General features: G+C 58.3%; 5 protein-coding genes across 5 annotated transcripts; 1 reads left to right on the forward strand and 4 right to left on the reverse strand.

The window, feature by feature from the left end:
* Window positions 1-4: 4 nt before the first annotated feature.
* Window positions 5-2,965, reverse strand: J7T54_004931 (Polyphosphoinositide phosphatase-like protein; the record flags this gene model as incomplete). The annotated part of the gene is made up of 1 exon (XM_051505970.1): window positions 5-2,965. The coding sequence occupies one exon, from the start codon at window positions 2,963-2,965 to the stop codon at window positions 5-7; it is 2,961 nt and encodes a 986-aa protein (XP_051362621.1).
* A 560-nt stretch (window positions 2,966-3,525) lies between these two features.
* J7T54_004932 (uncharacterized protein) lies at window positions 3,526-4,963 on the reverse strand (the record flags this gene model as incomplete). The annotated part of the gene is made up of 2 exons (XM_051505971.1): window positions 3,526-4,664; window positions 4,717-4,963. 2 exons carry the CDS (start codon window positions 4,961-4,963, stop codon window positions 3,526-3,528), a joined length of 1,386 nt encoding a protein of 461 aa, XP_051362622.1.
* Window positions 4,964-5,927: 964 nt separating this feature from the next.
* J7T54_004933 (adenylyl cyclase-associated protein) lies at window positions 5,928-7,703 on the forward strand (the record flags this gene model as incomplete). The annotated part of the gene is made up of 4 exons (XM_051505972.1): window positions 5,928-5,974; window positions 6,033-6,620; window positions 6,681-7,203; window positions 7,263-7,703. The coding sequence occupies 4 exons, from the start codon at window positions 5,928-5,930 to the stop codon at window positions 7,701-7,703; spliced, it is 1,599 nt and encodes a 532-aa protein (XP_051362623.1).
* Window positions 7,704-7,944: 241 nt separating this feature from the next.
* On the reverse strand, window positions 7,945-10,207 carry J7T54_004934 (Carnitine O-acetyltransferase-like protein; the record flags this gene model as incomplete). Its single annotated transcript, XM_051505973.1, has 3 exons — window positions 7,945-8,071; window positions 8,126-10,117; window positions 10,179-10,207. 3 exons carry the CDS (start codon window positions 10,205-10,207, stop codon window positions 7,945-7,947), a joined length of 2,148 nt encoding a protein of 715 aa, XP_051362624.1.
* Window positions 10,208-10,756: 549 nt separating this feature from the next.
* Window positions 10,757-12,930, reverse strand: J7T54_004935 (SWI/SNF and RSC complexes subunit-like protein; the record flags this gene model as incomplete). The annotated part of the gene is made up of 3 exons (XM_051505974.1): window positions 10,757-12,187; window positions 12,241-12,773; window positions 12,834-12,930. The coding sequence occupies 3 exons, from the start codon at window positions 12,928-12,930 to the stop codon at window positions 10,757-10,759; spliced, it is 2,061 nt and encodes a 686-aa protein (XP_051362625.1).
* Between the last annotated feature and the right edge of the window lie 232 nt (window positions 12,931-13,162).

The raw sequence follows: 13,162 nt of genomic DNA on the forward strand, positions 1-13,162 counted from the left end.
AACCTCAGTCCAGCGGCTGCTGTTTGAAGAACGACTTGCCCCGGAGCCACTTTCGATAGGCCTTGTACCGCTTCTTGGGTCCGTCCTCTTCCGTCACGGTGAGCGGGTTCTCGCCGACTTTGAGCATCTCCGCGTACAGCGCAATCTCTTCCTCGTCGCCCGTCACCATGAGCCCCTCGGCCTGCCAGTCTCCCGATATGTACTCCTGGTATTCGGAAGCGTCCACGTCGACAGGTGTGTCCGTGGACGTGACGAGAGGCATTTGCTGCGGGTGCTTGATGTACTGGACGTAGTCTGCCTCCTCGTGCTCCTCCACGGTAGGGTTCAGCGACTCGATGACAGCTTTTTGGAAGGTCCACTGTGCGCTTTTGGACTTTTCACTTTTCTCTGGCATGGTCGAGTTCTTCCTCTCGGATGCCGCCTCTTCAACCTGCGTCGGAGGGAACGCTGCTTTGTGGAATGGATGAGGGGCTCTGCCCTGCGGAGCGGACATTTGCAGCCAGCGCTGGATACCTCTGGATGCGGTCTGGCCCGACGCAATGGAGGCGGTGTCATCGTCGACTCCTTCCTGCTGGTACAGCGGCGAGCCTCCCTGCGCCATCAGCGAGACACCTCTGCGGTGCTTTTTGCTTTCAGCGTGCGTATCGGCATCGGTGCGGACTCGGAACGGGCTGAGATCGTATCGACCATCCTGCGTCGATTTGAATGGGATATACTTGATGGTCGAGTTCATCTTGTACGCAAACATCTTGGGGAAGGACGATAGGGTGGATGGGCGATAGTATTCGAGCCAGTAGTCGTCAAAGAACTCGACTGGACGCGCACGTACTGAGCAGCTGAGCGGGACCAGTGGCGGCAACTTTCTTTCCTCCAGGGACTCGGGCGTGTACCAGTTTATGTACCCTTTACCTGCCTTGTTGGACCAGTCCCTCGGGTTGGCATGATGTAGGTAGTAATCTGTGGCGAGATCCCACAGCATTGGCTGTCCGTGGGCGAAGATGTAGTTGCCGAGAAACAGGTTGTACGCCTCTTGGCGCTGGCTATCCAAGAAGGAGTTATTGTAATATCGCTTGAAGCTCTCAATCATGTCGCGTGAATGGCTGGTCCACTGGTTGATCTTTCGATACGTCTCCATCGTGTTCACGAGCTGTGAGCCACCGTATTGGACGGCGATTGTGTCGCCATGATCGTGCCACATGTGCGTAAACAGGTTGACGGCGTCGGTGTCATACTCGACCGTAATGTCTTCGATGATGCCCAGGGCATGAAGCTGGTGGCCGAGCGCGCGCTTTCCAATAACAAACTGGGCGGCATTCGTGCGGTCGAGACAGTCGATACAATTGGTTCGCGCGACGCCGTTCTGGGCGCTCATGGGACTCGTTTCGCCATCGCCGTTCTGGAAGAAGCCGGTCGTGTTGAGGACGGATTCCGCAATGACCTCAAGGTTCCCGATGACGTCTCCGCCCCGAACCTTGGATGCCCGACTCATGTCCCAGGCCTTGTGTATGATCTTCTTGTCCACAGGAAGGAACTGATTCAGATAGTTGATGGCGTCCGTGTACTCGTCCAGAAGCTTCGACTCGCGAGGCTGCCTTTCCTTGGACTTGATGAGATTCACGACAAAGATGGGGGCGCCATAGCGCTCAAAGAGGTTGTCAAAGTGCAGTGCAGCCGCAGAATAGAAAGGGTCGACCAGGTTGACTTCGATTGGAGGTCTCGGAGTGACGCCTGTGGTGTCTTGCGTCCAGTACAGCGGTATACTCCCTCGATGTTGCACGTACGAAGTGTACTGCGGACTACAGTAAAGCCGTGGCCCGGGCGCGTGAAAGGACGTTGTGAGCGATTCTGCTACAATTTGCTCCGTCTCGACATCATTGGCAACGTAGCCCAGGTCATTCGCTCCGCGCTTGAGGAACCGCGCGCCGGCAAAGTAGCGGGATCTTCTGGCAATCACGGTGATGTGAGCGGTCCGGCCATAGATGGAGAGGGCTGCCTGATCAATGTAGCCATGAATAATTGGGCGACACCAGTCAAAGGGATCACGCAGAGCCTTGACCGCTGGCTGCAAGAGGTAGTCATTCCACACGAACATGGAGTTGAGGTCGTCCTCTGAGGCGGTGAACTGACCTTTGGCAAGGTTCTCACGCTCATGCGTAACGTTATGCTGCAGGGTCCTGGTGACATCGTAGGAGTAACTGTAGTAGAAGGACCGCGTGAGGTCGAGGTTGTTGAGAATGCCCAAGAACCTCTGCTCTTCCGTATTTCGAGAATCTGTCTTGAAGCGAGAAGGGACGAGCGGTACGAGCTCAGTGCCTTCGATCTGGTAGATGTAGTGACCGCCGATCATGGCCACCGTGCTTTTCTTGGTGATCAGGAGCATGTAGTAGGGTCCGGTGAACTTGATGAACCCCAGCAAGCCCCATGTGGTGCACCGCAACTTGATACCACCCGTGCCCCTGTTTCCATGATCGATGGTGTCCAGAAGCTGGTTCATTTGCTTGAGGCTGTATACAATCTTGTCGTCCGTCATGCTCAGTTCGGATCCGTCGCCCGTACAGTCGATCTTGAGAATGCGATACCACTTCTCGCTCACATCCACGCCCACAATGTAGTACCGACTCGCAGTCTCATACAGATTGAACTTGTGCATTTTGTAGGCAAGTCTATCTGGCGTTTTGTCGTCCTTGTCGGGCATCGCTGTATGGGCCCTCGGCGCTCCGGAATCTGGGCTGGCGGCTCGCACAAAGGGCTTCGCTACAGCAGCCTCATCGTCATTGTCTGCCTCGCCGAGGCGCGTCGACACGAGAGGTACCTCGGTTGAAGCACGGCTCGACTGGTCATTATTTTGGAGAGAGGGGAAGACGGGCGCCTCTGGAGTTCTTTGGGCTGGTTCGGAGTCGGTGGGCAACGGCAAGTCCTCTGGGAAAGCCTGGCTGGCAAGAGAAGCAGGAATGGGCCCCGCCATGGCTGGACTCTTTACGGCTGACTTTGGGAACACAGATGGATCGGCATGGCGAAATATGGGACAGGCGTCGATTCTGCGTGGTGGGATCTGCGTCGCGTGGGTTGTTGCATATAGATCTATATATTCCTTCTCGCGTTGGACTCGGCGTCGGGGATTCGATGCGGGATACGAACTACATGCCTTCTACATGAGCTTTTCGATATTGAGGATTGGGCATTCGGTTTCTTGTCGGCGTGAGAGCCTGTCTTGATGACCTGCGCAAGCTGTAGCAAAGCTCCCTGTCTAAGGCAACCTCCCAGCAGCTGATGTCATGTCACGTGGATCCCGAACGACAAACCAAGGTCGTAATATGATGTTTTTACGAATATTTCTCTGTACATATGACATATAGAGAGAACGATACGCTCTAAACTCGGTCAGCAGTTGCCCTTTTGAGGTATCTATTGAATTACTCTCCAGTCTGTGCCGCCCAAACATGCGGCAGAATGAAATCATTGCGCCTGATACTTGTATCCTAGTCTATGCTATGTATTGTGAAATCCTTATCGTGCTCAAAATCATTATCTGCTCTGCATTTCCTCCACCCTGTCATGGACATTGGATTCATTCCATTTCTCCTTCCCATTGTCCTCGGCGTCGGTTTCTAGCTTGGGGACCCCGACCTGCTCGATAGCAAAGCTAGCAGCCACCGAGCCCCATAAGGCCGCCTCCTCGATCGAGTGCCCCCGCGCTAGAGCGACAGCAAGGCCGCCCAGAAACGTGTTCCCACCTCCCGTCGGGTCAACGACTTTGCTGGCGTCCTGGTGGTAGGCAGGCACCCAGCGCTCGATGCCCGGATCGACTTCGATCTCTTCTCGGGCTACCAAGCCATCTGCATCCTGGAGCAGACCTGCGAAGAGCGCTTCCATGTCGGTATCCGGTCGTAGACCACCCCGAGGGTAGTGCTTCTTTCGTTGCTGTGTGTTCGAGCTCTGGTTGCGCTGACGCTTCCTGCCTCCGTTCTTTGCGATGTAACATCCCTTGTCACCCGCTCTCACCACGAGTGAGAAGGACTGCAGCGGCATGCTGGCCAGGAGCTGCTCACATGCCCGCTCCACGGCCTTTTTCGAGATCTCGCCGGTATCTGGGTCAATCCCGTCATCACCCATGAAGCCAGCCAGCTCCGAGTGATTGGGACTACACACATCGATCACGGGCAGCGTGTTCGTGCAGTTGAGTAGCTCATCTGGCGTGCATAGATCCGGGACTGGTTCCCAGATGAAGACCGGTCGGAAATAAGTATCCAGCATAACAGCCTTGCGGCGAGACGTAATGTCGGCAACCAGCTCCTGGCACCGGAGCGGTGAGCATATGAGGTGGATTGACCGTGCCTGGAGCAGCTCGGGGGTCAGGTCGTCAGCGGCTAGGCGCTTCTTGGGCGTCAGGTATGTAAACAGTCTCTTCTCGTCAGTTCCTTCGTACCCGTTCCAGCCCCTTGTCGTCAGGCGTTCTGAATCATCGCGATATAAGACGGATGTCCCCCAGCCATCAATCTGCTCCGTCAGTGCTGCTGGAAAATCCGATCCTCGGTCCACGATCCAGCCGACACTTTTTGATAGAGGCGGCGGAGAGAAGAGTCTGGCACCTAATGCCGACCAAGAGCCAGCACCTCCCAAAACATCCTTGACTGAGGGTGTTGGTGGTATGAAGTCAATGTCGTCTACAAGTGTGAGCAGTCATTTCACCTCTTTTTAGCAGTCAATCGGGTATACCTATTATGAACATGCCCAAAGTGACAAAGTCAATCGGAGTCGGGGCACTGTCAGTTCGTGGTCGAATGCTCAACTCTGCCGTTTGCTCTTGCTGTCGCTTGTCGGACTCGGTAGCCTCTTCTTCCCGTCCAGGCTTGTGGTCCGCGTCCGCGTCCGCGACCGCGACCTGCTCATCTTCACTCTCGCGCGAACCAGAGTTCTCTGTGCTCTCGGATGCACCCATGTCATCGTCTGGGTCCTTGTCCATACGCCGTGGCGGGTTTTATTATTGGGGTTGGCTTGGCTCAGAGAGACTGGTGTTGACACCCGCAGTGCTGAAAGATAGTCGGATGTTGCCAAGCGAGACCGCTCTCTCAAGCAATAGATGGCGAATAACCAAGCAAAAGCCGGAGCAACAAAAACTGAGACGTCCTGGATGATAATGACGACCATGAGTTAGCGCACAAGAAGAAACGGTGTAGCTTGGGCCATCGAGCTGCGCAGCATGATAGTGTTGCGTTGGCACAATCCCGCCCTCAGGTACCCGACATGGGCTTGAGCTTACAGACACCAGCAGGACACATGTCTGGATAGCGTCGCTCGGCGTCGCTGCATCTCCGCGTTCAAGCTTCGAGTTGCACTAACAGCCGACCGGGATTGGGCCATGAACGGACTCTAGTCGCAGGAGGACTCCGTCCAGGACGGGATTGAGCCTGGCACCGTTCGTGACGGCCAGGACAGACCATGACGCGACAGCGTTTTCCAGAGTTGCTCAGGGGACGCCCCGTCGTGATTGGCTTGTCTCGGGGGTTGTAGACTCAACGCATCCACCCAGGGCGTGGACTAAGCTAGACGACCGATGCCATGTTGGTTCTTCCTCGCCGGTATCTATACTACCTACCTCTCAACCCATTGACAATAGACGAGATCGAACATTGCGTGGCCAAGGCATCAATCAACGCCTCTGTTCGCCCAGTTGTCGAGCTCTGCCTCCCCGCGCCTAGTTTAGCCGGTTGTTGCCTGGTGTTGGACTCGGTTGGCCACCCCCTTCGCAGGACACATTTGGCTTGACAGACTGTCGATCGTCCTATCTGGTTTCGAACTTGGACAAGGAGCTATCTTTGCTCTCCTCGAAGTAACCTGTCCGTCTCGACGTCCACAGCAGACTGTACCTCGCCTTAGTCACTTGTAGACGGAAGGAGCGACGCCCCCTGCGTCACAAGCACACCACCATGGCCGCTGCTAACAACATGCACAACCTCACCACTCTCATCAAGCGGTACGAGCACCACAAACCCCATCTCTTCATACTCATGGGCCATGCAGAGAAACATTAGCGCTGACCTTGCCAACCTGTACACCAGGCTCGAAGCTGCCACCTCTCGTCTCGAAGACATTGCGACATCCACCGAACTCCCCAAGGATGGCGCAACACCGATGAACAGCGTCAAAGCCAGCTCATCCCCAGCGCAGCTCCCACCTGCGCCCACCGAAGCTCCCAAGGCTGCCGACGAACCCCTACCCGCCGCCGTCGAGGACTACGATGCCTTCCTCGAGGCCACGATTGGCAAATACGTCCAGAGCAGCAATGAGCTGGGTGGGCTCGTGGCCAAGCAGACCGCCTCGGTCGCCAAGGCGTTCCATGAGCAGCGTAAGCTCCTCCTCATCGCCAGCAAGGCCAAGAAGCCTGACGACGCCACCCTCGGAAAGCTGGTCGAGCCGATGAACGGCCCCGCCATGGAGGCCATGAACATCAAGGAGGAGAATCGGGGAAGCGACCAGGCGAACCACTTGAGCGCTGTCGCGGACGGCATCATGCTCCTGGGCTGGGTCTTCGTCCCGAACCGACCCTTCAAGCACGTGGATGAGTTCTTGGGATCCGCCCAGTTCTGGGGGAACAAGGTCCTGAAGCAGTACAAGGAAACGTGAGGAGCCAGACAGGGCCAACGGCTTGCCATTTCGTCGAGGCTGACACTATGACACAGGGATCCCAAGCACGTGGAATGGGTGCAGGCATTCTACGGCATCTTCAAGAACCTCTCGGAATTGATCAAGGACCGCTACCCGAACGGACTCACGTGGAATGCAAATGGAGAGTCTGCCGTCGAGGTCGCCAAGTCGCTGGACTCCAAGGCCACACCAGCAGCGCCTGCTCCGGCTGCTGGTGGTGCGCCGCCGCCTCCGCCTCCTCCCCCGCCCCCTGGCCCTCCCCCAACTATCGATGTCAAGACCGAGCCTGCGGCACCGGCCGCCCCCTCGGGTGGTTCTGGGTTCGGGGCCGTCTTCTCGGAGCTCAACAAGGGCGAGTCCGTCACTAAGGGCCTGCGCAAGGTCGACAAGTCCGAGATGACCCACAAGAACCCATCGCTCCGTACCTCGTCAACGGTCGGGGATGGCAGCTCGGCGTCGCGTGCTAAGAGCCCGGCGCCGGGAAAGAAGCCCAAGCCCCAGAGCATGAGGGTGAAGAAGCCCGCCAAGAAGGAGCTTGAGGGCAACAAGTGGACGATTGTGAGTGGATATGATGCGGCGTGTGTGTGCATGCACGCAGGAGACTAACACGAGGCTAGGAAAACTACGAAAAGGAGGCCGAGCCCGTCACCATTGACGCCGCCTTGTCCCACTCTGTCCTGATCAGCCGTTGTAACAACACGACGATTATTGTCAAGGGCAAGGCCAACCAGGTCACCGTCGAGAACTCGTCGAGGCTCTCCTTGGTGGTGGACACGCTCGTCTCCACCGTCGACGTGGTCAAGGCCCCCAACTTTGCCCTGCAAGTCCTGGGCACCATCCCTACGGTGATGCTGGATCAGGTGGACGGTGCGTCCGTCTACCTGAGCAAGGAAAGTATCGCCACCAAGATCTTCTCCAGCAAGTCGGACAGCATCAACCTCAATATCATTGAGGGCGAGGATGACTACAAGGAAGTGCCACTGCCGTCGCAGTTGTGCTCGTACTACGATGAGTCCAAGCGCCAGCTGGTCAACGAGATTGTGGACCACGCCGGTTAGACAGGTTCATGTGTGGCTGGTGTGATGGGTGTGCGATGAAGTGTTCCTTTTAGGCAGTCAATTATGAAACACGTGGTGTCGTCTTGGAGACCGTGGAACGCGCCCTTGTACAACTTTTGAGAGTTCATTGTCTCGACATGTAAAGCTACGCGTGATCCTACAACCTTGCTGCAAAGGACTTGTTTCTAACCGACCAACCATGCTTGAAGGAATCGCTACCAAGTATGTGTATCCCGATCTTCTATAGTTTCGCCTTGGGCGCCTCGACGGTGGGCATCAGCAGGTCGCGCATCTCGCCCGCGGCTTCGTTTAGGTAGTAGCTCATGCGGTCGCTGCCGAGCCCCTTTGACACAATATTCAAGTTCAAGCTGCGGAAAAGGTTAGCCTTGCTGTCTTTTCGTGAAAAAAATGGTGATACACACCTGTTCTCGTTGATCATGTACGCAATGCCGAAACCGTCGTCAATGACCTGGCTCCATCCGTAGCCGTTGAAGAACTCGGAGCTGAGCTGCGAGGTGGACAGATACCACGAGCTCGAGTAGGCGTAGGCGGGATCCTGGTAGATGGCGGGGACCTCCTGGCCGGGCTCGAGGAGCTTCTTGAGGCCAAAGAGGTGCCTGTCGACACCCTTGCCCTCGGACGCCGAGGCAATGTACTCAATCTGGCTGTTGACGGCCTTGCGGAAGAGGTCGACGCGGGTCTTGTCGTCCATCTTGGGGTCGTGCATGGCACGGCACCAGGCGGTCGACTCGTCCGAGACGCTGCGGCAGGTCTCGGTGCGGCCGAGCTGGAAGCGGCGGACGGCGGCGGACTCGTACGTGGGACGGTTCTGGCCGTACATCTTGAAGTAGGCCAGCTGGATCAGCATCTGGACGTAGGCGTCCGGGGAGCACTTGAACTTCTTGATGAGACCCTTGCCGTAGCCCTGGTAGGCCTGGACGGCGAGCTGGTGCTGGCCAATGAGGTCGGTAAAGTCACGCTGCGCGCGCTCAATCTCGGCCTGGACCTTGGGGGTGATCTCGAAGCGGATGACCTCGGGGGCGGCGAGGTTGGAGCGGACCGCAGGGTCGTCAAAGTCGAGCTTGTTGCCAAAGATGAGGTCGTTGACGTAGTCGTTGAGGCGGTGCGTGGGCGTGCCGTCCATCATGGAGTGCTCGCCCATGAAGCCCGAGGTGCCGTTCTCGTTGATGATGAACTGCAGGGGCTTGTCGAACCAGCGGTTGGCGCCGTCGCCGTGCCAGTACTGGTGGGCGCGCTCCTCGAGGGTGACGGGGGAGGCGTCGTCGAGGCAGACGACAAAGGAGGAGGACTCAATGGCCTCGAGCGCCGCCTTGTTCTTGGGGCTGGCGTCGAGGAGGATCTGGCGCGCATCGGCCCAGATGTCGCGGTTCTCCGTCGTCAGGGCGCCGACGGGGGCGACGGGCTCGGCGCGCTCGTAGATGCGCCTGAACTGGGTCTCGAGCTCGGTGGTGTTGAGCTGCTTGCCGTCGACCTCTGTGGGCAGCTTGAAGAACTGGTTCTTGCGGATGACGACCATGTGCTTGTTCTGGTCGGGGCTGAACTTGACGGGGTAGTCCTTGGGGTGGGCGGCGACGCGGCTGGCGTTGAACATCCACTTGTAGCTGTCCATGCAGATGGGCAGCTTCTTCATGTACTCGGGCTCGAGGGTGCCGGCGTCGACCTGGCTCTTGAAGTCGAGGATGGCGGTCGAGAGGGCGGCGGCGCGCTTGGCGGGGTCGCGCCGCTTGCGGTCGTCGCGGTGGGAGTAGAAGTAGCTGACGTAGGGCACGACGGGGTCGCGGTAGGCCAGGTAGGCGGCGTCGTTCCACCACTCGTAGATCCAGTTCTTGGTGTTGGGGTCCTCGCGCTTGGCGACGAGCTTCTCCTGCAGCTTCTGGCCCGCGCCGCCGGGCTTGACAAACTCCTCGACGGCCTTTTGGCTCCTCTCAAACTCGGACTGGGAGAGCAGCGGGTGCAGGGTCTTGAGGTAGCGCTTGGCCGTCTCCTCGAGCGTGGGGACCGGCAGCTTGGGGAGCGACTCCTGGTACCGCAGCATGGGGCCCTTTGACTTGTCCTCGGCATAGGGCTTGGGCAGGGAGCTGCTGTTGCGCTTGGTCTGGGCCATGATGGCAGTGCGGGCGCCGGTCGTCGCGGCGGATGTCCTGCTGGCTCGTTGCAAGGTGCTGGTGACTGCGCGTGAAGAGGAGGAGTAGGAGGAGCGGGAGGAGGCGAGGGCAAACATGACAATGGGAAGGGAAGGGGTATCAACAGGTGGGAACGAGAACAGAATCAGATCGAGAAGAGGCGCGCGACCGAGGCTGAAGTGTCCCGCGTGGTTTTGTAGGACGATGGTGGGTGGAGTGTGGGCCGGCTTGGAGAAGCAGAGGCTTGTCGCTACGGATACTCCATGTCGACTAGCCGAGCATGTGAGGCGGGCTCCTTCGCAATACTTGTCCCACGCACTGGCGTGCCAACGTCACCTTCTGAGCCTCTTGGGGGGCCATAAATTGGAGAGGGACCCCCCAGAGTCTTCCCACTCCTCCGCTCCGTAGGCCATTTCCCCGTCGCTGCCCCATCTCGGCCCCCGTTTGCCTGGTCCGTTCACCCGGTGGGGCCTCATTCAGCCGAGGTAATTCACCCCCGGGAGGTTTGGAACGAGGCACAAACTATCCATCCGTACGTACGGCGGCTATAATGTCAAGCAGGCTGTACGGTACGTACGTGTACAATACTCTAACCTAGTTGTCACGGCGGCTCTGGCGAGCGGTCTAAGCTGAACAGGCCTCGTAGATCTAGTGCATTAATACTACAAGCATGACTGACTGACTGACTACCTGGTTTTCGCCGGAACTCCAAATGAACTGTACACCACATCGTCGCACACGCGCGCCAGACGGTATCGCACTTGTAGTCACGCGCCGTCCATCCATCCCTTCTCGTCAATTGTAGAGGCACTCCCCGCCACGACATACATTCTGCGCCTCATAGGGAGAGCGCCTTTTGAAAATACCCAAACACCTCGTGCGTCCGTCGTAACACCATGCTGCCAACCCTCATAGCTCAAAGCTCTTGGTCTGGCCGTCACTGCTCGGGGGCTGGATCCCATTGGCATCAGCTACCGGCTGAAAGCTCAGTCGCTCACCGTCCGTCATCGCCTCGTTTGCCATGCGCAGGCCCTGATCACCGCCAGTGGCCGCAGCCGCCTTGAGGCCCTCCTGCACCGTGCGCACGCGACGCTTGAACGCGAGTCTGTCCAGGAACAGTTGTTGCCTGCCTCGCTCCAGGTCGCGGCGCTCGGCACGCATGATGGACTCCATCTCGTTGAAGTACTTGAGCTTCAGCTCCAGCTTCTGCAGCGTCACGTTGGCAGCGGCAGATACTAGGCGTGTCATCTCGCGCTCCTCATGCGAGGCGAACCCAGCCGCGCGGGCGCCCATGGAGGCTAGAGGGACAGAGGCCAGGCTTGTTGTCTTGGTCGTTGTCGTCGTTGTCGTGGTGGTGGTCTCTTGCCGCACGTCAATGTCCATCGACTCGTCCTTGTCCTTATCCTTGTCCTTGTCCTTGTCCGCCACCTTGTCGTCACTGTCGGTGGTGGGGCCGTTCTCGAGCTGCTTTCGCAACTGGCGCTTGAGCTCGGCAGCTGACTTGTTCGCCGCCGCGGCTGTGCTGGCAGGGTCGGCGAGACTCGCCAGGAACCCAACCACAGACATGACAGGGTTGTCAGCCTGGCTGAAAGGGAGCTGGCCGTGTTGGCTTCCCAGCATGGCCAGTCCAGTGGGAGGGTTGAGGGGCACCTCGGAATCCAGGTACTTCTCCTCAATGTCCAGCTGCAAGAATTGGAGCACACACTCTTCGCGCGTTCGGGTGCCAACGTGGTCGGCAATCTCACTCCAGTCCTCGTCGAACCTCTCGAGCCCCTCCAAAAGGCGCAGGATTTCGGCATCAGTCCAAGGGGCATCGCGGTCGAGGACTGCGGTGTACTGAGGGTTCTCCTCCTTTGTGTACATCTGAGATGTGTGGTTGGATGGCAGGCGGCCCTCCACAAAGCAGCTGGGGCAGACATCGTACCTCGTCTTGGAGGCTGTCTCGCCCTGCTGCGCGCCATTGTGATAGTAGACCCGCGTGCAGTCCACACTGCACATGTGGCAGTGGACTGCGGCAATGGGCGTCTTGGTGCCCGGCTCGCCTCCCGACACGCCGTTAACGGCCGAGGCGTCTCCATTGGTCTTGTTCTCCGTCTTGCTGATAGGTGTTCCCTTTGCGCTAGCTTCGTAGATGTTGCGCCCGATTTCCAGGTTCAGGTCACCCTTGCCCGCCGTCGCGGCGGCAGCCTTGTTGTCGGTGTCCTGGTTCTTCTTACCCTCCAAGAGGGTGGGGTCAGCGGCAGGCTGCCACGGCTGGAGACCGCGAGGGGTGTCACAGATGATCTTGAAGTGGCCGGTGAAGGGAGGTCCGACGTGGGAAGGGCGTTGCTCGGCATCGACCTGAGGCGCGTCAGTGGCTATCAGAGAAGAGGAGGGCAAACTGTGACTCTTACCTGGTAGTTGATCAGACCCCATTGCTCGAGGAAGGCGTGCACGCGCATGATGGCGCAGACGTCGCCCGCCAGATTCCTACGGCAAGCCGTGACGGTCAGATACTCAACCGGGTTAAGGCGGTATGTGTTGATCATGAAATCCCTGTAGTCCTTGTAGATGGCGGGAGTCTTGCTGCGATTGCGCTGGTTGAAGAACTCGGCCATAGCTTTGCGCTCAATCTCGTGGATCGCATTCATGTCGAACCAGGTGCTGTAACTGGGTAGGACGATGGCGTGCGTCTGGCTGATGAGATGGTCACGCGCGGCGGATGTGATGCTTTCCTTCGTCTTGGTCTCTTGCACCGTGCCAGCGGCCGCGTCGTCCTTTGCGTCCCCTGGGGCATCGCCCATGTCTTCATCACCCGCCTGCGTCGTTTCGGCTTGGGGCGCGGTTGGGGCATCGAGCGGGTTGTCTGAAGCGGTGCCTGGCGCAGGCGTGCTGTTGTCTTGCTTGATGGGTGTCCCCGACGCAGCGTTGTCAGACATTTGGACATCTGGAAGCGATGATTAGCAAGCACATCCTCAGAAGGGATAAATGACGCCCATGTCCTCACCATCACCATTGCTGTCGTCCAGAGGGGGCTGTGCGAGAATGTCGTTGTCGCCCGGCGACCCGTTGCCAGGCGAGCCGTAGTTCGCAGAGTCGTCCATGTTGAACGTGGGATGCGCTCTTGATAGGTCGGAGGTCAGTGGCAGAGCGCGCGCGTCAGGACGGATTGGCGTGCGTTCAGGGCGGCGACTCGGATCAATCAAACTACGCGCTTGAGTGCGGTGGAATTGATTCGTACCACAGGGTGGACGTCAAAGGCGGCGTCTCGAGATAAGTGGCCCTTGTCGATGCGATGGATTTCGCGATAGCAAGTGCTGCAGCAGGAGGCGCGTT

This window comes from Emericellopsis cladophorae (assembly GCF_022114955.1).
Source record: "Emericellopsis cladophorae strain MUM 19.33 chromosome Unknown NODE_18_length_329999_cov_121_726099, whole genome shotgun sequence".
In the NCBI taxonomy this organism is placed as follows: domain Eukaryota; kingdom Fungi; phylum Ascomycota; class Sordariomycetes; order Hypocreales; family Bionectriaceae; genus Emericellopsis; species Emericellopsis cladophorae.